The 21,993-nt window shown below is 32.5% G+C and overlaps 1 protein-coding gene across 1 annotated transcript in view; it reads left to right on the plus strand.

The window, feature by feature from the left end:
• The first annotated feature begins 3,388 nt into the window (after positions 1-3,388).
• The window catches only part of LOC108912531 (kinesin-like protein KIF12), a 59,318-nt gene continuing 40,713 nt past the window's right edge, over positions 3,389-21,993 (plus strand). Inside the window, exons 1-2 of the mRNA XM_023455284.1 lie at positions 3,389-3,455; positions 6,975-7,294. Of these exons, the coding sequence (XP_023311052.1) occupies positions 3,453-3,455; positions 6,975-7,294 (323 nt within the window). The 5' untranslated portion in view covers positions 3,389-3,452. The remainder of the gene's footprint in view (positions 3,456-6,974; positions 7,295-21,993) is intronic.

Consider the following 21,993-nt stretch of genomic DNA (forward strand, 5'->3'; position numbering starts at 1 on the left):
AGAAGACGGAGAGTTCTAATCCACCCCTCCCACTACTTTTCTCCCACCACTTGGTCCCCGCTTCCTTTTTACCCAGCCAATTAAAAGACGGAGAGTTCTAATCCGCCCTCCCTCCACTTTTATACTATAACATTAAAATACCTACCATTTTCACTTCCTACCACTCTTTAGATAATAACTGAAGTATAATGTATGTCATTAACAAAGAATTATTAACTGTTATCCAAGAAAATTATGAATACAATGTGCAAAATTATAAAAGATTTAAAGAAGATTTATTTCTTATGGGACTGGCTGGAATACCGATGCATAACGCAAAACAAATTTTGTATGCCTTCAAAGAGTATGCACAACATTTCGGAATGGACTTGATGAAAATAAAATATCCAGAAAATTTGCTGGTTATATCACCTCATGATTTTCATAGTAAAGATGCAGAATGTGAGTGTTGTGAAGTTTTACAGTTTCTCTTCAATGATAAAATCGAACTCGTTAAAATGGAAAAGGAGGATGTCAAGAGTCTAAAAGAGCTCTTGGAAGAAAATAAGCATAGACTTTTATATGTGTGACTTGTTTTATTCTGTATCATGTTAGATATGTAATAAATGAAAACACATGTTATATATTTACAACATTTATTTAAGTCATAATAAATTTATAAAATTTATTTAAATTTACAGTTTTATTATATTCCTGCATCATTTTAGTGGATGTTACATATTTACACATTTATTTACTTAAATCTACATCGAAACCAGGATCTTTAGCTATTTCATTGGCATATAATTTGCAGAGTATATCGGGTTCCATATAATCTTCAAGGCGGTATAGAAAACTATCCAAGTCCAACTTTATCAAGTTATCTACAAGACAACTTTTACAAGCTTCTCCATCCAAATATTTTTTACAAAAACTAGCACCTTTTCCGTATTTCTCTGCTAACTTGTTGCATTCTTCTTCAGAATGAAATCTTCCCATGCCATATTTATTTATTTATTTATTTATTTATTTTCCCAACAGGCATGAATGCCTAATTACAGGGAAAAAATTACTACACTCAATTGTACAATATGTGACTACTTAAAGTAAGCACACTAACAAAGGGTAATATCCAAAATGCATAGCAGCATTATATCAGAAGGGCAACAACATCCACATAACGATTTTTCAACAATAAGACATAAAAATAATGAGTATGGTAAATTGTTTATAGAAAAAATTTGTTTAATTTCTTTTAAGAATACTCTTTGGGGTGAAAACAGGTCAATGGAGTTGCATGATGAAACTTGATTAATTAATTTAAACATAACTGCAAGAGGAGAACATGATATCTTGCGTAACGGGATATGCAGAAATTGATTTTGACGAGTGTCTCTGGAAGGAACATCGATAAGTTTACGGGAGAGCAGATTTGGTCCATTAATGAGACAGTTTAAAATTTTGTAACCAAATAGCAGAATAGAAATAATACGACGGTGATTTATATTAAATTCTCGGCAAAGTTGATTAGTTCTTACAGTCATATAGTCAAGCGATCTATTATACTTCTTAAAATATAAATATCTCAAAAATTTATTTTGTATTTTTTCAACCCGTTCTGTATATTTTTTTGGCTGCGCGTGCCATAACAATGACCCATATTCAAGTTTTGGCCTAACAAGTTGCAATATAAAGTAATAAGAGTTCGTATATTCTTCAGATTACGCGATTCCCTCATAACAAAATCAATAGCTTTATAAGCATCGGATATAAATTTGTGAAAATGAAGTTTATATGACATTGTAGGTACTATCTATCGTAACGCCCAGATCTTTAACATTGTGAACCTTAACTAAATGAGTATTATCCATCTTATATGCGTAAGTAATAACATCCTTTTTGCGAGTAAAGGAAATATTGCAGCACTTTTTAATATTGAAAAAATGAAGCTTATTTTCTTTACTCCAACGCAATACAGAATCAATGTCCAGCTGGAGCAGAGCACAGTCATTTACATCTTTAATTTGTCTATAAAACTTGAAATCGTCGGCGAACAACAAGCATTTAGAATGATGAAGACATTGGGGTAAATCATTAATAAAATACAAGAACAAGAGTGGGACCAAGTTAGAACCCTGCGGAACCCCTGAATTTGCTACATAAACTCTTGAAAACATTCCGTGATATTTGACTTTAAATGTGCGGTTTTGCAAATAAGAAACAATTAATTAAATTATGCTGTCATTCACCCCGTACATATCCAATTTTTTTAAAAGCACATCATTGCTAAATGAATAAATTATGTTAAAACATTACAAACAAACATTATTGCTTATTTATATAATGACTACAGTTAGTGACATTTAGAGCTCAATGTTCGATATTCAATACTTCATTCATAAAGAACTACACATAAGTTTGTTACTCGATATAGAACGTTATACTTTGCATTCAGAAGCATATTCCATACGTGCTTGTTCAAATTTAACTTTTCATAAATTGAATATCAAGTTAAATCATTTATTTCGTTGTGCTGAAGCAACAGCAAAGTAGTTTGTTAGTGTAGACCTGCATTTATTGAGCGTCAATTAATAATTTGGTAAAATTGTTCTGCGATTGATCAACAATAGATATTGGAATAATCTTATGATGTCTCTAGCATTAGTTTCACCCCAAAATACAAAATATTGTTTAGTTTTAACCTTCTGGAAAATGAAGTACAGAGTTACTGAAACGTATAACAACTTCTTCCGCTATTGCAACGGTGATTAACTTAACGTCATTTTGCATATCTGCATCATATCATTATTATAACATAAAATTCAAGTTATTTTCACTGGCACAAAAGTTGCAGGGTGAAATGAGTTAGAAACCTCCCATATCTAAGCCACTGAATACTATCTTTAATCCTAAACTTTTGTCAAAGAGTATTTAATAACCTCGTCAAACCACCAAAAAATGAATAAAAAACGTTAAATCATTAGCTGAGCTACTGTCTAAACAATTTTCTTTGAATCAAAACTTTTTAAACCGTTAATAATTGAACATAAGGCAGACTTGCGTCATATTTCTTGGTCTATTTTTGTCTAATATATGTACACTTGCTGCAAATCACCCTGTATTACTTTTGTTCTTAGTATTAAAATAATTATAGACCTTGACGCGACTTTTATGGATTCTTGTATAGTGTAGAACTTGACATAAAGCGTTTTTCAGAACTGTCCCAATTTAGGTATTTTATTTATTAATGACGAGGCATAGTGCACTTGATTGAACTAGGGTCCAAGTGGGGTTTGTATTAATTGGGCGACGCGTAGCGACGGTGAGCGTCCAATGTCAGCGGATAAAATATGTAAGTTTTGCTTCAGTATCGCGCAGGCACGTGCAAAGGTGCTATATGTGTGAAAGGGTATGATTATACGACGTCGTTTTTGCTGACGACGCTGTGCTTTCAAAGTTCCAAATATTTTCCGATGGTAAGGAATTTAAATTTTGCAAACTAAATTAGCTTAAACTTCCTAAATTATTAATTGCACAAAATAAAAAAAAATGTTTTTATGCAACATCGAAATAAAAAGAAAATTAGGGGGATAATTAAAAAAATAGCTGCCTCTAGCTCTAATAAATAATAATATTTTTAGAAATATAGATTATTTAATCANTCTATACTAATATTATAAAGAGGAAAGATTTGTATTTTTGTATGTATGTATGTTTGTTACGAATAAACTCAAAAACTACTGGACGGATTTCGATAATTTTTTCACCATTAGAATGCTACAATATCCCTGAGTAACATAGGCTATATTTTTATATCCCAAAATGTTTAAAATAAATGTCCACCCGTGCGAAGCCGGGACGGGCCGCTAGTCATAAATACTACTGGTATAGAGGACATGAGAAAACGATTTCTTTTATGATCTATGGGTCTATTGTATTTGGCTTTTGAGATATGGATCCTTAAATTTAATTTGTTTTTAATTAATTTTGCCAGTATCTTCAGATGGAAGCAACATATCGTGTTGAAATTAGTTTAGGCACTTGTTTTGAAACGATTTAAATAACCTGATATGATAAGCTTTTTTAGTAATTCTACATAAAAATGTATTTTCGTGAAAATTCACTAAACCACTTCGTTTTAGAGAAAAAAAACACAAATACTGGACGTGGATTAGCCATTTAATTTTTTATTCAGATAAATACTTGTTTAACTTTTACGGCGTATCAAATAACATATATAATATAAAATAATTAAAAACTGTAGGTAATTTACATGAAAAAAGTTTACATAGATGAAGAAATACTATGGAAGATAAGAGAACGAAGATTCCTAGTGCTTTAAAGAAATTCAAAGTTATTCACAGCCAATAGAAGGGATGTTTTGTTAAAAAAAAAAAAACGCAAAAATAGTAATAAATTTGAAATCCACTGTAGCTGTTTTTTTTCATTGTTTATCCGACAAATCGATAATTTATTTCCACAAGAGTATATTTTTGTACCAGATTTAAAAAATCATATAAAAATTGTATTAAACATACGCTTATCACATTTCAATATGATATGTGACTTACTTCTGTCGATATTAACAAAATTCATAAAAAAATTAAATTAACAACATCTTGAAAACAAAAGAAAGGAAATCTTATGTTTTCATGGTCTATTGCTCCTAGAAATTATGGGACAATATTCTGAAACACTTGGTATTGGAAATAGGTACATAATTTGTTGATAAATATAATACTTAATTCAAACGCAGGCGTAATATTGGAAGATACCCATGTACATAATAATAATAATCTGATTAAAAGCAATGGGGTATTTGCATAATAAAAATATATAGCGGATTATCACTGAATATTTGTCTGCAATTTAAGTTAATGCAAACCATGAAAGCAATTTCCCTAAAAACTCCTTATATAAATTTGTATTTGGTTTAAAAATTTTTAACTCAAATCGAACGCCATTGTTATCGATTTATGACCTGTACAAACGTTGTTATTGCAAAAAACTTATTTAAGTACCACCTCCCTATCTCTCTATTAATAACTAAAAGGGGGACAGGGGTATGAAATTTTAGTTAAACTTCTTATTAATAGATGGTGCAATGAGAGCAATGTTTAGCGTGTCACAGCTGTCTGTCAAATTCCATTTAGTTTTATATACAGGGTGATCCATTAACGGTAAAAAAATCTATTAACAAATACGGCCAGAAGAAATTGATTTAAAATATTTTCAAGTTTGTAACTTCACCGCAACGATATAGATTTTCTTTCATGGCTTGATAGACCATTTATTAAGGAAAACAAATACACAAACCGGAGGTCGATATCTTTTTTCGTTTTCAATAGTTTTACAATTTAATTTTGGCTTGGACTATGTCAATGTTATTTAGATAACTAAATAAGGGAGGATGTTCTAACCATCTTAACTATTTTAGCAATAACTTGAAAACGAAAGAAGATATCGACCTTCGGTTTGAGTATTTGTTTTCCTTAATAAATGGTCTATAAAGTCATGAAAGAAAACCTATATCGTTGCATTTAATTTTTTTTAGTAAACGGAGACAATTACAAAACTTTTCTGATTATCGTCATCTACCGTTGCGCAGGAAAATAATATTTTTATTCCCAAATCATAAATATAAATTTTATTAATAATTCTATAAAATGAGCCGTCGTGTTTTGAAATCGATTAAGGCATTTAGAAGTTATGACAATTTGAAAATCTCAAGATGGCGTCCTTTATACTAGCGTTGCTATGGTAATAACAAAAAAAAAAGTTCAAACAAAACTTAAGAAGCGTTTAACAGTGTATCTAAAAGTGTATTTTCAAATTAGGTTATACAATAAGCGAAATTTCGAAAAAACGACAATTTTCTAGAACACGAAGGCAGTTGCGCCCTCTAGCGGTGAAGTTACAAACTTGAAAATATTTTAAATCAATTTATTTTGGTCGTATTTGTTAATAGATTTTTTACCCCATCATCGTAGCCCGTCTAGTTTCCTATATACAGCCGCTCCGTACCATTAATGGATCACCCTGTACATCTAGCATATTTTTTTAAATTTCTAATTAAATGATTTTATACAAAAATAAAACAGTACAAGTTTTTTGCCATATTATTACATTTTCTGAAAATATGGCAAACCCCTCATTTTATTTAAAATACATAGCTTTTAATAAGACTGTCATTTTTATACAAATAGGTATTCATAGAAGTTATTTTTAAAGATATTGAAATTGTTTTTAAAAAATATTTTCAATGGAAATTATAAATACCTACTCTTTGACACTAAATATTTGGGAATACTTACGAAACAATTGCAAACTAATAATAATTAATAATCTAAAATTAAAAATATTTATTTAAGCAATATTAATGAAAAAACACAAACCTAATGTATGGTAAAAATTAAATATTCTTAAAAATCTTCGAAGGAATTAATATCTACACTTTTTTCTTACATTTTAACTACCATTATGGACAAAAACTAGTATAATAAAATAGATAATTCACAATGTCGATTCAACTTTTTATTTTCTCTTAAAGGTTGTGTGTTTTATATGTCGTTTTATATGTCATTTTATATCTTTTAATATTTAGATGTATATTGTTTGCGTATTTAAAAGGAGACTTCTTGAAAAGACAATTCTAAAAATACAAGAATATATTAATATATCGTGATCGAAGACTCTTGGCTGAATTTTGAAATTGGTCTTTGCCTAAAGCGATATTGTCACTATTAGAAACAAGAATAAAATTTCGAAAGTCGACTGTATTTTATATAATGGTTTCAATATATCAGTTATGTGGTTTTTCATTAATACTTTTTATTCTAGACATTCCATGAAATTATTTTTTTAATCTGAATAAATGATGTAAACAGAAAATAACTTTATTTGATGAAAATTTTGGAAAATTAATTTAGTTCAAATTAGTTTAAAACGCTTAAACGGTATAATAATAAAAAATATAGCGCCGCTATTCATCTTAGAAAAAATGGAAGTTTCTCCAAAAAACCCTAACGAATGCAGCTGAAGCTGCCAAAATGGTAACCAAGCCCGATAATCTCCACAAAACTCCTCCAGGATCTCGTGGCGTAAGCCCTTCGAGAACAAACGGCAGGAGCCATCGGGACAGTCCAAATGTTTCTCCGACTAAGGTGAGAAAACAGCCGATGAAAACCCCACCCAGCAGAAACCGTCAGAGCCCCGACCGTCGCAGGAAACCTACCCCGGAGAGAGCGATGGTCAAGTCCAGGGGTAACAGTCCACTTAAGGTCAGGGAGGACACCCTGAAGTCGCGTGGAAGCGAGTAAGTATTTAAAACAATTGGAAACGCATTCCACGAAAGTTAAAGATCAGTAAAATTTTCGCATACACAACATTTACCTAACTTTCACGTTCAACTTAAAAAATCGATATTTAATATCAAGAACAGAGTTGATAATAAAATTTGGATTCTCTTTCTTTCTCTAATATAATTTTGTGAGCTGTTTTAAGTGTAATCTAATCTTGCGTATACAGGATGTTTCAGGATAAGTCGACAAACTTTAAGGAGATATTCCTCATAAAAAAAAATAAGAAAAAAATGAAGTATAATTTTTTTCCAGAGACGCTTCATTTTCGAAAAGATTAAAGATTTTAAAAAAAAATCGAAATTTTTCAATACCTAACTTCTAAATGAAGAAGGCTATTTAAGTCAAATTTGGCATGACACATCTTCTTATAAGATACCATTTTTCCATATAGAAGTAGAAGTCCCGCAAGCAACCAGTGGCGGAGTTATGGGGAATCATTAAATTATAAAAAAAATTAATACGGCCCTACTGAAAATAAAAAATGATGCTGATTTTAGATAGAACAGTGTGTTATTGACAAAAAGTGTGCATTCACTTTTTTCCTAACTCTTATAGTTTCATGGCAAAATTGATTTTTCGGAAGGGTGCTTCTGGATTCTGTCGATAAACTTTAGGAAGACGTTCCTCATAAAACCTAAAAAAATATAGTACCTATTAAAATTGGTCTTAGTCTCAAGTATGTGTGAGTCAAATAAGCCTTTTTGTCTCCCCTTCCCTTGGGTTTAACCAATAGTATTAAAATTATTCAGGAGATGATTCGTTTTTGAGATATAGGGTTGTTTTTTTAGAAAAAAAAATGATGAAAACAATAGAAATATTTAAGTACCTAACATCTAATGTGACTATGTCGTAATGCGACAACGTAACGACCCTTGCAATACTCCTAAATTTTTTCAGGCGGTTTGTAGTCACTTCATTTACTTGTGTTGTGTACTTTTAAATAAAATAAGATGGCAAACAATACATGAAAATTTATTTGTAAATTGAAACAACCAAAAAATTACCAATTAATATTATACCTAGACAAAGCGAAAAGTGAATCAAAAATGAAATGATTTAAAAAATATTTTGTTCAAAATGGGCGCCTCCGGACTGTAGACAAGCACGACATCTTCTAATTATGGAGGTAGTGGCCGATCGACACTGAATTGGAGTTAATTCTCGACACGCTTGGACTATTCGCTGTCTTAGATCTTCTAGGGTATCAACTGGCACCTCGTAGACTTTTTGTTTAACAGCACCCCAAACGAAATAATCCATCGGTGTCAAGTCCGGTGAACGTGCGGGCCACGCTGCAGGTCCTCCACGACCAATCCATCTCCTGGGATAATTAATGTTTAACCACTCCCTAGGACCTCTACCAAAATGGGCAGGACAACCATCTAGTTGAAACCAACTGTTCATTCGAGTATTAAGCGGAACATCTTCTAATAGATCTTGAAAACCATTTTCAAGGAACTCGGTAAACATGTCAGCATTTAACCGATGCGGAAGGAAGTAGGGACCAACTATAGTCTTGTCCAACAGATCCAACCATACGTTACATTGGAATTCATGCTGAAAACTATGTTCCCTTACCGCCCGTGGATTCTCGTAGGACCAAATATGGTTGTTCTTTTGGTTTAAAATTCCCCTTCGAGTAAATGTTGCCTCATCTGTCCACATTACTTTTTGCGTAAACTGATAATCATTTTCTGCTTGGTTTAACGTCTAGTCACAAAACACGCGCTTGCATCGTATGTCCTGAGACAATAAATGTTGCACACGCTGGATATGGTAGGTACGCATGGCGTCCATCAGCCCGAAGGGTCCTCCAAATGGAACTTGACGAAATACCTAGCTCATAGCTAGATCTTCTGACACTCGTGGATGGATTTTCATCGAAATGGTTTAAAATAGTATTCGATTTTATTCGAAGTGGGGCAAAATGTCCATCAGCATAAGTTGCAATACCGAAAGACCCATTTTGTCTGAGATGACTGAATGTTGTTGAAATTGTTTCCTTTGCTGGTAGTCTGCGATGAGAAAATCTTTCTGCATATTCACGGCAAGCGCCGTGGCATTTCCATCACAAAAACCATAAACAAAGACCATATCATTCACTGTTCGAAAATATGGACGGCATTATTAAGCTTATTTTTATTATTAGTTTAAACGCTTTATCTAATGGATAATTTATGCAACAATTCGCAAAATAACATTTAAAACGTCAAATTGACATTGCTTGATAGCAGCCTACTCGAAAAATTTTGTTGAGGTTCATTTTAAAGTTTATCGACAGAATCCAGAAGCACCCTTCCGAAAAATTCAATTTTGCCATGAAACTATAAGTGTTAGGAAAAAAGTGAATGTACACTTTTTGTCAACAACAAACTGTTCTATCTAAAAACAGTATCTTTTTTTATTTTCAGTAGGGCCGTATTAATTTTGTTTATAATTTAATGAATCTGGGTCCCCATAACTCCGCCACTGGTTGCTTGAGGGACTTCTACTTCTATATGGAAAAATGGTATCTTATAAGAAGATGTAACATGCCAAATTTGACTTAAATAGCCTTCTTCATTTAGAACTTATTTAAAAAATTCGATTTTTTTTTAATCCTTGACGCCCTATATTTCGAAAATGAAGCGTCTCTGGAAAAAAATTTATACTTGATTTTTTTCTTATTTTTTTTTATGAGGAATATCTCCATAAAGTTTGTCGACTTAATCCTGAAACACCCTGTATACAGGGTGTACAAATAATTATTTTTAAAAGCAAAAAAATGAAAAAATCGTAATAATCATAGCTCGAGATATAAAGTGTTAAAACTTGCAAAATGTGATTCTGAACCATTCTTGGCATAACAACATTAAGTTGAAAACGCACGACTACTAAGAAAAATCTATTTCTTTCTCTTAATAGATAATAATTTATTAATATCTTCAGACTGAATTTCGACACTTTTACTTGGATCCCGCCCATTTTGTGTTCGGAAGTGTTTATGACTTTATTTGCCAATTCAGACCTTTAAGGCCCTCAGGTACTTGCTCGCTGCAGGTTCGACACCCCTTCTGATGAAATTAGACTCTTGTTTATTAAATATATAAACAAGGATTGTACTAAATCACTCTTAGAAAAAAAATCTGGAGGATTATGGTCGGTTGATCTAGGAGACCATGCGGCTTTCTAATCTTAGATAAGTTTTTTCGACTAAAATAAATTTTATTTGGTTTACAAACTTAAATCTTTGTATTTCATAATTTCATAGGACTGCAATTTTTTTTAACAATAAGAGAAATTAAGAAAATGTAGTTATTTTATTGTTTTACATTATATGGTTAATAGGAAAGGATGTTAAACAATATTTGATGACCAATTGTAAGTTTTAAAATGTTTTTAATGTGTATGGTATTTAAAAAAATTTTAGAATTTAATTTTTACATAAGGAAAAATATTATAATCCATGGTTATTATTGTTTTATCTGAAGATGAGAAAAATAATCCCTAAACGATCGTAATAAAATTTTTTTTATAAAAAATTTGATTTACAACAATTTGACCTGTTCTTCCAGTAAATTAATAAATAATTATACATAAATGCGGAGGAACTTATCAAAAGTGAAATTTAATATTATTGAAATTATTTCTATTAAGATAGTTCGCCATAATAGTTATGTTAATTAACTATGTTCATTGGTATAAAAGATAATGAGCATCGTCGTACACCTTGCCTTTAATCGTTTCTTAACAATAATACTATATAAAATACGTAAATAATATTTCGAATAATAATAATTCGAAAGATTATTTTATAAAATCCAATATTCCAGTCGGCACATTCAACAAGCTATATATAGAATTATTTTAGTTAATCGTATTATCGCTCATTGTTATTTAAATTGATTCACAATTTCGAGAAACGTATAAACTTTTCCTAGAAAATTTGGTATTTAATTCTTTTTATAAAAATGTTTGAGATTTACACTGTTTTACTCTTAAATTTTATATAAATTAGTTATCGCTATAAATTTCAGTGTTTTTATTATTTTTATAGTAGAAGTTGACGTTTCTTTACAGTTTCCTATTTTGCGAAGAGAAAGAGTATCTTCATAATAATTTCCGAACTATGTTTACGATTTTATTGCGCAAAAGATTGCTTAGGTAGCGTCGTTTATTTACCAAACAATATCTCTGTACACATATGCAGAGTGCGTTCAGAGTTTATGTTACAACTTCAGGAGATTGTTCTTTAAGTTATTTTAGACCAAAAATTATTCATGAACCTTGAACCAAATGAACAAAGCAGTGGCTCTTCGAGATACCAGTGATAGGAATATCAGGAGGCATTGTCGCTGAGAACCTCAGAATGTCTATCATTTCATTTATAAACGAATGACCTTTCACAAGAATCTGAAAATCTGTTAGAGCGTAGGTATTGAAATTCTATAAATTCTAGCTATATAAAGTCTTAAATATGTTCATATATTTAAAATAGCAGTACAGTTTACTATGAAGAACACACAACTTATTTTTCAATAAAATTTGGAATAAAGAAGCGAAATTGAAAATATATATGCATGATCTTTTATAGATATAGAGAACTTGTTGAGTGCTACTGACTTTACTGATGTAGTATTTACGCATAACATAATTTGTTTATTTTGAACGATTGACGTATCACGACTCCTTCCCTATCTCAGTTTTGAACCTGGTGAGAACTCTCTGTTGATTTGGCTATAACGTGTATACAGGGTGTTGATGAACTTATGTCAAAAATTTAAAGGGCCAAAAAGGAGCAAAAACTAGCATAGAGAAAAAAGCTAATTAAAAATGTGATTAAAACTGTTTGGAACTGCTGAAATACATATATTCTATCGCGGCTAGTACCTACTTACAAAAATTCTGTAACACTTTTTACGAGTTTGCAGGTTTCTTATGAAGTCAAACTGTATTCGAAATTCAGTTTGTAATAGATTGTTGTAGTGATTGCTGTGCTGTTTTTCGAGAGTACATTTAATAGCCGTATTTCCAAGTTTTTTGAAAATGGCGCATTTATTTAGCAATCGCGAATATTGACATGCTCTTAATTTATGGCGAAGCAAACGAAAATGCCCACAGATCTTGTCAAGTCTACCGTGCAAGATATCCTGAACGACGTGCCCCCGCACAGCGGTTTTGGACACCGGTGAAGTACAACCGCGTCGAGGTCGCGACGGTGGCTCAGGGCGACCACTTAGAATCTTAAATGTCGAGAAGATGATATTTGATTGCGTCGAAGTAAACATGTTCAAGCTTACTCCTGAGGACTTTTCACTACGTAGAAGTTTATGCGAATGGTTGCTTTAGAAACATGCAAGAAATCCTCAATTTACAGCGCAAATACTTATTACAGATGAAGCATGTTTCAGTCGAAATGGTGTACGTAACGTCTACAACACTCACCACTGCATCTTTCAGCAACAGTTTTCAGTTAACATCTGGGTCGGTATCGTTAATGACACTTTTATAGGACCTTTTGAATTGCCTACACGCTTAGGCGGTGCTTTATCTCTAGATTTTTTTCAAAATCGCTTGCCAGAGTTATTGGAAGACGTGCCATTAAATGTACGGCAAAATATGCGGTCACTGCATGACGGAGACCCTGCTCACTTTTTTCAGATAGTGCGCGACTTTTTAAACATTACTTTTCTCGATCGCTGAATAGACCGTGGCAGCCTAGGTTAGATGCCCCCCGATCCTCGGACCTCACCCCTTTATACTTCTCTTTGTGGAGATATGTGAAATATTTTGTGTATTCCACGAATGTTCGTGACATCGACCAATTGCGACATCGTATTGCCGAAGCTTGTAATACGGTTCGAGAGGATGTGGCAATGTTTCAACGCGTGCGAGCGAATTGGATACGTCGCGCTGAAGCTTGTGTGCAAACAAATGGTGAATATATCGAACATCTTCTATGAAAATCAACATTTCTCAAAAGGTGGCTCTTTGCAATGTTGAGGTAAGTTAAATTTTAAATATTTGACATAAGTTCATTAACACCCTGTAAACCCCCGGAATGGCATTGGTTTCTCTAGAGACTTTCAACTTAGCCTTTTTCTACTAAAATAATATTTTTTAAGTACTTCGAGTATGAGTACATACTCTAGTGTCTTTATCACTGACTTTGTAGGCCTTGCCTTCCCTAAGCACTGGTTTGCAGGCTTTGCCTTGCTTAACCACTAAGGTTTTAGAAGTTTCTTAGATCTTGATGTATCCTGTAGGATCTTCGCCGCAGACCAAAAACTCCTAAGAGGTTTGGCAACTATATATTAGATCTATGCCATTAGCAATGCACTCGCAAAGAAATTTGAAATTTTTAACACTGTTTCGAATTACAAAAATTTGGGATTCATTGAAAATCTGCTATTAACAATAAATCAATTATTATAATTTTTTGTTTCCAAAATTAAAATTAAATTTTAATTAAAATTTGTTTTGAATTATTCTAGTTACTGAACTGCAGGGTCGACGTTCAATCATATTCCTCGATAGGACCGCAGATGTCCTGTAGCGACGCCTTAGGTTTAGAAAATTGGCCTCTCTGGATTTTGCCCATCTTTGGATTATAATCGCCTGGAAGGGGTGATGAACTTTAAGTCTGACGTGATACTGTGATTCTGTACTGCGGTTCTCCAGTAATTTTATACTGCGAATTTTATTTTCCGAAATCCGAAACAGGGGTGATATTTTCAGCGTTGCAGCGCGTCGTCGGTGGCTGCTCCACCAACAGCATCAGCCTCCAGCGGTGTCGTTTGTTGTGTCTTCGGTGTTTGGGGGCGGTTGGAAGCTTCTTTGAGAACTGGCAGAAATTTTGGAAACATGAACGAAAATGGTATTAGCGGGGATTGGCCCTGCATTAACGGCTTCACGGTTCCGATTGGGAAGTTCAGCGAAAATTTGGAGTTCTTTCGGAACTTGGGGTACAACAATAGTATCTACAGAGTAGTAACCATATGTAGTAATTTAAATTTGCCTCCCTGTATTATAGAACAGGTTTTGATTAGATTTGATTGTCTCCTATTGTAGACATTGGACTTATAAAAATGTCACTTTGTACAGATATAATTTTATACAATTTATATATTCATCTCCTTCAGAAAATGCTAGCCTTCAGTGTAAGCAACGAACGTCATTACAAGTTACATTGCTGAAAGTATAAGCCAGCCTTTTCCGCCGGCGAAGAACGCCAGCACAATCCTTAAAAATCTTACCTTAACTCAGTTTGTTGGACGTGTATAGAGGAAATAAATTTAGGGCTCAAAGAGCTTGAATATAATCCCTTTACCGGATCAAGGTCGTCTATTTACATAAAACGATTAATTCTTTTGGTGAAAACACAAAACTGACAGGAATTAATGGAGCTTTCTTTAAATTCCCACATGCTTTTTCACACACTTCAAGGAAAGGCAACTTGTAGTTCGTATCATAATATGAAAGCAGGTGTTAGAAAGAAGTTAGGGGATTCGTTTTCCGGAACGCCTCTATACACTTCGAAGCTTTTTTTAGAAATGCGGTACTTTTTGCGTGTATTTTTTCAAGCACTTTTCTCAACTGCGATGTTTTTAGAAGCAAAGATTATTATCTTCTTTTCATTATTTTTTACCCAGTATGCTCAAGATTATTTTAATATAAATTTGTATGATATACAAATTTCCTATAAGCTTCTGAAAGTAACTCATTTACTATTTGCGACATAACCAGGGTCGTAACTAGTAAATTAAGACAGTCAAAGAAAATTTTAGGTAGACCAATATTTTTCCGTGCAAAAAGATATTCGTTTATATGTTTTTTACAACAAATGTGTTCAATGATAAATATCATGAATACCTTTGGATTCTAAGTATAGAACTTAATAAAAAATTTATTATTGGTTATAATACGATACCCTCAAATATGAAAAGCGACCAGTACCTCTTCAACGAATCAAGACATTCAGGCGTCACGTCGGTGTATTTATAACGTATGCTTATTTGTACGAGTATTTATTTTCACATTCATTACACAACTTATTCTCATTGAACTACCTTTTAGCATATAAGTAACGAATAAATATTGATGTTTACATCTATAAAACTATTTACTTTCCCAGTTACAAATGTTTACAGAGATTTTAGTTTTTAAAAGTCATGTGTGAAGCAAATTGTTTAGAATGAGATATGTATCAATCTTTTAGTTTCATATCGCAGGTTAAGTTTAACTCTATTGCATTCTGATGGATTCTAATTTAAAAAATAGTAACTAATTTTAAAAATTTCGCTTCACTTTTGAATTTGGCCTACGAAACCGCTTGCCTACACGCTAAAAATCCAACCAAAAGTATTTGCCGTTGCTAGAAGACATCTAGCCAACCATACCAGTGAAACAGAATACGCTGAGTGGAAATCGAAATTTTAACCTATGTTTCGAATTTAACCACCGAAACTGCTTATGCCACAACTCCAAACACCTCGAGATGCAGCAAACAGCATCAGGACAGTCCAAAATTTCACCCCAGTTTTGAATATTTTCGCGTAATCGTCAGGAATACAACGAAATTCGAATTGGCACACAACACTCAGATAAATCTAGAATAACTTTCACGAGTCGACCAAATCAGGAGTGGACCCGAGAATTTCCGGAGACAGTGGAGACACCTCAAAATGTAATCGAATTCCTATATTGTACCTATATCAATTTTAGTGTGACGTCACATATTTAGGCAACTCGCAACAAATTGTCATATTTGAAATTGTACAGACCGAATCTGACCCTTGTATACTATTTACATAGATACTATAAAAATTAACAACTTACTTTATTTTTACAAGGATTTGGAAGTATTTAAAAACAACCAACACATGTTTCGTAAAATAGATACACTAATGCGCTTAAAACTTACAAAAACCGATATAAAAAATATTCCTAAAGTTAAATATAGTAAAAATTTAACATTAGCCTTGTTATTCCTAATGCTCATGCTCGGAAAGAATAGCCTCTTATGCAGGTGATATCTTGTTGATATGTTATCGCTGTCATCATTAGTGTATTTTCTCTTGTTTTTTCTTGGTGTTGTACTGTGTCAGTGTGTTTATCGAGTGATCTTTTCTTCAAGTGGTTTATTATAGACGTACTCTTAACCATAACCAAACTTTCCTTGAAAAATATCCTGTTGCGAGGCGTTTACATGAAATTATCTTTAATGCGCATGCTCAGTAACATCGATATAATTTTAATGTATTAATTACTATAAAAGTATAAATTTAAATATATAAATTCTATAATTCTATTAGTTTGTAACTTGGGGTGTGAAACTTCTTAAATATTTCTAATATTGCCAGAATATCGCGATATTTAAGGTCATTACAAAGAAGTAATTTTTTTTGGCTCTTATGCCCAAAGTACATAGGGTCGAAAATCGGTCTAGTAAAAATATTGAGAAATTCTTCATGACAATGTGCACTATGGGATTGCCTATTATTTGGCGTATGTGACGACACTACTAAAAAGGTCTATTATTCAAAATAATCAATCAATTATTCAAAATAAATCAAATTTTCGCAATTCAAAATATTCACACGGGATATAATCTAGCTCCAAGAAACTTCCGAAAGCTAGGTACTGTAAGGAGACTTGCACAAGCTCCAAGAAGCTTTCATATCAAGGTACCCTCTCACACCGGTGCCCAGACAGGCAAAACCTACAAGACAGTGATAAAGACGCCAGTGTACTCATGCTCGAAGTGCCCAAAAACATTCTAGTGCAATACATAGTATACATTTTAATGCATGCAATTCCATCATTGAAAAGTTCTTCCCCTCATTTGGACGAGTAGTACAGAATAATTTTCGCAATATTGACTTGCAACATAACGCTAGTCTCGAAAATCATGTGGACAATCTAACATTGGGTTTATAAACTATATACGAATAATATAATATACAGGGTGGGCCAATGGAAACTTTCCACCCCGATTTTTTTGGTTTAAAATAAAAATCTCGGAAAACGCTCGGACACGTCGACTTTTGATTTGAGGGCGGAACTATTTTTCAGTTTTTTTCATCCCGTAGCTTTAATCCCCTAGCTGGGGAGAGAACAACCCCCCAAATTTGAATACGGGATAGGGGTCGTGCCATACCTCTCTTTAAAGGTCTCATCGAGTTCTTTATGACCTTACAATTTCGCCTCATTATTATCCGTAACGAAATGAGGGCTTGTCAAAATAAAAATAAATAAAATAGTCCGGTCAAAATAGACATTTCAAATAACGAAAATTCCGACAGCTGATTCATCTTCATTTGAACAATTTATGAACATCCAGCAAGAAGAAGAGGAAGAAGAAGAAATAGAAGAAGACATGACTGTTGAAGTCGACTTTGAAGAGTATGTATCACATTAAAATATCAAAAGAAATCAGAACTACAGTTAAAGTCAATAACCAATATCAATAATCATCATGCAGTTAAAAGAGTATCCCTGAAGAGTCCCTGAAAATTCCGTTATAATAGTTCATGGGGTAGGCCTACCGGGGAAACCACGTTAAAAAAACGCGCCAAAGTACATTACCTCACAAGTGGTGTGAAAATGTGTGCATATCATGTAGAAAGTGACTCCTTCAACTATTGGAATCGCGATATCTCAGGAATGGTAATTCTTAGAAAAAAAGTATATGAACCATTTTTGTAGATAACTTTTAGATCTATAATTTTTAACTGAACTACTTTTTTGATAAAACTTACCGTTTTCGAAAAAAATCCAAAAAACCTCAAATTTTGACCTTTGACCACGAATAACTTTTTTAGCACACAGGGGATCGATGGGGACTTTTGACACTTTATTTCTAATGGTGTATCCAAGGTCTCCACCAAAATTTAGCTCTGTCGGAATTTTCTTTATTTGACCACTATTTTTATGCCTAAGACCGGACTAAAAATACTTACTAATTTATTAATTATGTCTACACGTGAACTTTATCTAACAAACTGTTCAAAATGTCCGCCATTAACATCCATGCAATAATAAAATCGATTCTCTATCTCTTCTCTAACATTCTGCAACATATCGGCAGTTATCCTTTGACATTCTACAGTTATGCGTTCTTGCAGAACTTGAAGAGAAGCTGGCTGTGTTTTATAAACTGTAGACTTCAAATGGCCCCAGAGAAAGAAGTCTAGACAGGAAAGATCAGGGGACCTTGCAGGCCACTCAATAGATCCCCTACAGCCAATCCAATGACCTCTAAAATTTTCGTTGAGGAATTGCCGAACGGGGGCTGCATAATGGGCTGGAGCCCCATCTTGTTGAAAAAACACTTCATGTTGTGACAAGTTGTGATCTTCGGCAATGACCTGCCTTATTCTAGGAACAATATTGTCATGAAGCAAAGTAAGATACATCTCTCCAGTCAAATTGCCATGCAAAAATAATGGGCCGATTAAATTATTGCCTAAGATAACTGCCCAGAAATTCAACTTTTCAGGATGTTGAGTGTGAAACTCTCTAAATAAATGTGGGTTTGAATCGCTCCAATATCGACAATTACGTCGATTGATCAACCCATGTAGAAAAAAGGAGCATTCATCTGAAAAGCAGATATTGTACAGGAAATTCGGATTGCCAATACACCGTTCACTCATTTCTTCTACAAATTCTAACCGTCGGTAAGTTCGTGAAGCAAATGTATCTTGTAGAATCTCAAAGGATAATTGCCGATATGTTGCAGAATGTTAGAGAAGAAATAGAGAATCGATTTTATTATTGCATGGATGTTAATGGCGAACATTTTGAACAGTTTGTTAGATAAAGTTCACGTGTACACCTAATTAATAAATTAGTAAGTATTTTTATTTATTTTTATTTTGACAAGCTGTCATTTCGTTACGGATAAAAATAATGAGACGAAATTGTAGGGTCATAAAGAACTCGATGAGATCTTTAAAAAGAGGTATGGCTCGACCCCTATCCCCCATTCCAATTTGGGTGGTTATTCTCTCCCCAGCTAGGGGGTTAAAGCTATCGGGATGAAAAAAACTGAACAATAGTTTCCCCTCAAATCAAAAGTCGACGTGCCCGAGCGTTTTCCCAGATTTTTATTTTAAACCAAAAAATGGGGGTGGAAAGTTTCCATTGGCCCACCCTGTAGATGGTATTGCCAAAAACTATTGCTGAATAGGAATGGCAAGAGGGGGTTGTTATAAACACTTTTTAATATTTAAAAATTTCTCTTTGTCTCCTAAAAATATACATTTTCTTCCTATGTCATATAAATGTTATGAGTTCTGTGTAACACCGACAACCATTATTAGTTGACCGAGATATCTGAGCCAAACCTCGGAATAGACGAATTATGTTAACGCGTAAATGTCATAGTGGGTTCTCATAAAGTTTTTTTATAAAAAAAATCATACGGATTTATTTTAAATTTGATTTTTGTGTTTTCGAAAAACACAATAATCGCTACAACTTATTAAAATATCCGTACCTTTTACGATTTCATCCTGTATATATTTTACATTAGCTATTCAGCAATAAGCCAGATCAAGCAATTTTTTTTCTAGTACGTACTAAACTGATACTACATCTGTCAATAAATTTTTTTCTCTGTATGTGGTTCACCTTACCCGGAAAAACGTCTTGTAAAAAATTACTATTATAAGCCACTGTTGTAATTAAGTATAAAAACTATTTTCTTATAAAAGAGAAATTATTTTTGTGACGCAAATTGTAGGTAGTCGTATTTTCTATACAAATTATAGTCTGTAGTACGTACAATTGTGACAATATATAATTTTCATCCGAGTACAGTCAAAATATATTCAGGAAATTTAAAAATCGACGCACATATAGCTTATATTAACCATAATGAATTTAAGGGAGCGAACACCCACGACTTCCTGGAAGCAATCTGATTTATTTCAACGGTTTGCCGAAAAGATGTTACGTCGGAAACTAATATAGTAAAAGGAAAATTTATATATTATAATATGTTAATATATTAGTAGGTATTTTATTAATAATATGTAGCTGTAGCAGAGATGTTTTTCAGATAAGCTGCTACGCCACTTTTTTCCGCTTCCTTGAAGGAATTTCAACGGTTTGCCGAAAAGATGTTACGTCGGAAACTAATATAGTAAAAGGAAAATTTATATATTATAATAGGTTAATATATTAGTAGGTATTTTATTAAAAATATGTAGCTGTAGCAGAGATGTTTTTCAGATAAGCTGCTACGCCACTTTTTTCCGCTTCCTTGAAGGAATTTTAATGATGACGTCAACTAAGTTTCTTTTTCAGTTTTTAGCTGGCAAAAAATAAATTGTTTACATTTCGCCCTTATACCATGTCTGTAAATACACATCAAAACCATTCATTGGTTGTCTCATCTATAACATACAGATGAGAACTAACAATTTCGAAACCGGTATGTTTCTGGTGGTTCTACATACGAATGATCTTATCTGTTTATCATCTGTTTACTAGATATTGCGAGTGTAATTCAGTGCTAGTCGGAGCAAAGGTATAGTTGCTAATGAGTTTATAATGTCCTAAATAACTAATTGTTCCAGAACGGAAATAATAAAAACGTATTCTTTCATATTTTATTCACGAAATAAAACTTTCATAAAAACTGCTGTGAAATATTTTATAACGAAAAGGGAAATTATTATCTACATGTACGTGACACTTTCTAACAAAAGCTGATTTACAAACGTTATGAATTATGAGAAAAAATTGACGAGTTCTTTTAAATTTTCATAGACCTTAAAATATTATCCTAATTCGTTTATATCGTACTCGCTAGTCAAGGTTACTTAAATATCGATTTCATACACCATTTCGCAAATGCATTTAGCATCGAAATCCAGGCAAAGTTTTATACTTGCCAAATAAATGCCAAATAATGTCAAGTAAATGTAAATGCCAAAATAAAATGCCAAATCAATGTAAAGAATACCAAATAAATGTAAAGAATGTATTGTGAAGTGATGTAGGCACTGATTTTAAAAACATAGTATATCTAATGATGTAGCATATGATTTAAATTTAACTTTTGCTTGACATAGGTACGTATTTCGTATCATTTTCAGAGAATCTGTGTACGTAGATGAAAACCAATTTTTATATTTTTGTACATAAAATATATTATCAGCAGAAAGACGTTTATAATGCCATTTGAATAAAACGAGCCATTTTTACATAAAATCAGCTTAAAAATGTCGCGGTCTTACACGTTTCAGATAACAAATGGATAAATCTTAAGGTTTTCAGTTAGAACCCATATTAATTCCTATTGTAAATTGCAAGTAGCTGAGAAGAACAAATTCCAATAGTAGTTTATTAAAGATATAGAAGAAGAAGATACATAATGAAGGTTACTAGACTTAAACAAAGAATATATTGAAACTAAAACAAATATGAGTCTTTTTAAGATGTGAGTTTTTAGTAAAGCCTAAAAATAAATTAAATATGAATGAAGATAATTAGTACTAATATAAAATTAAACAGAAAACATACATCCAAAATAAAATCAGTGTATTTCATAAATAGATATTAAGCTTCCTTTGATACATAAAAACTAATAAATTGAAAGTAAAAACGAAATATTTCAATTAGTACAATGTAATAAAAGTGCATGCTCTGTATAAAATCATTT

This window comes from Anoplophora glabripennis, unplaced genomic scaffold, assembly GCF_000390285.2.
Source record: "Anoplophora glabripennis isolate ALB-LARVAE unplaced genomic scaffold, Agla_2.0 scaffold636, whole genome shotgun sequence".
NCBI classification, from domain to species: domain Eukaryota; kingdom Metazoa; phylum Arthropoda; class Insecta; order Coleoptera; family Cerambycidae; genus Anoplophora; species Anoplophora glabripennis.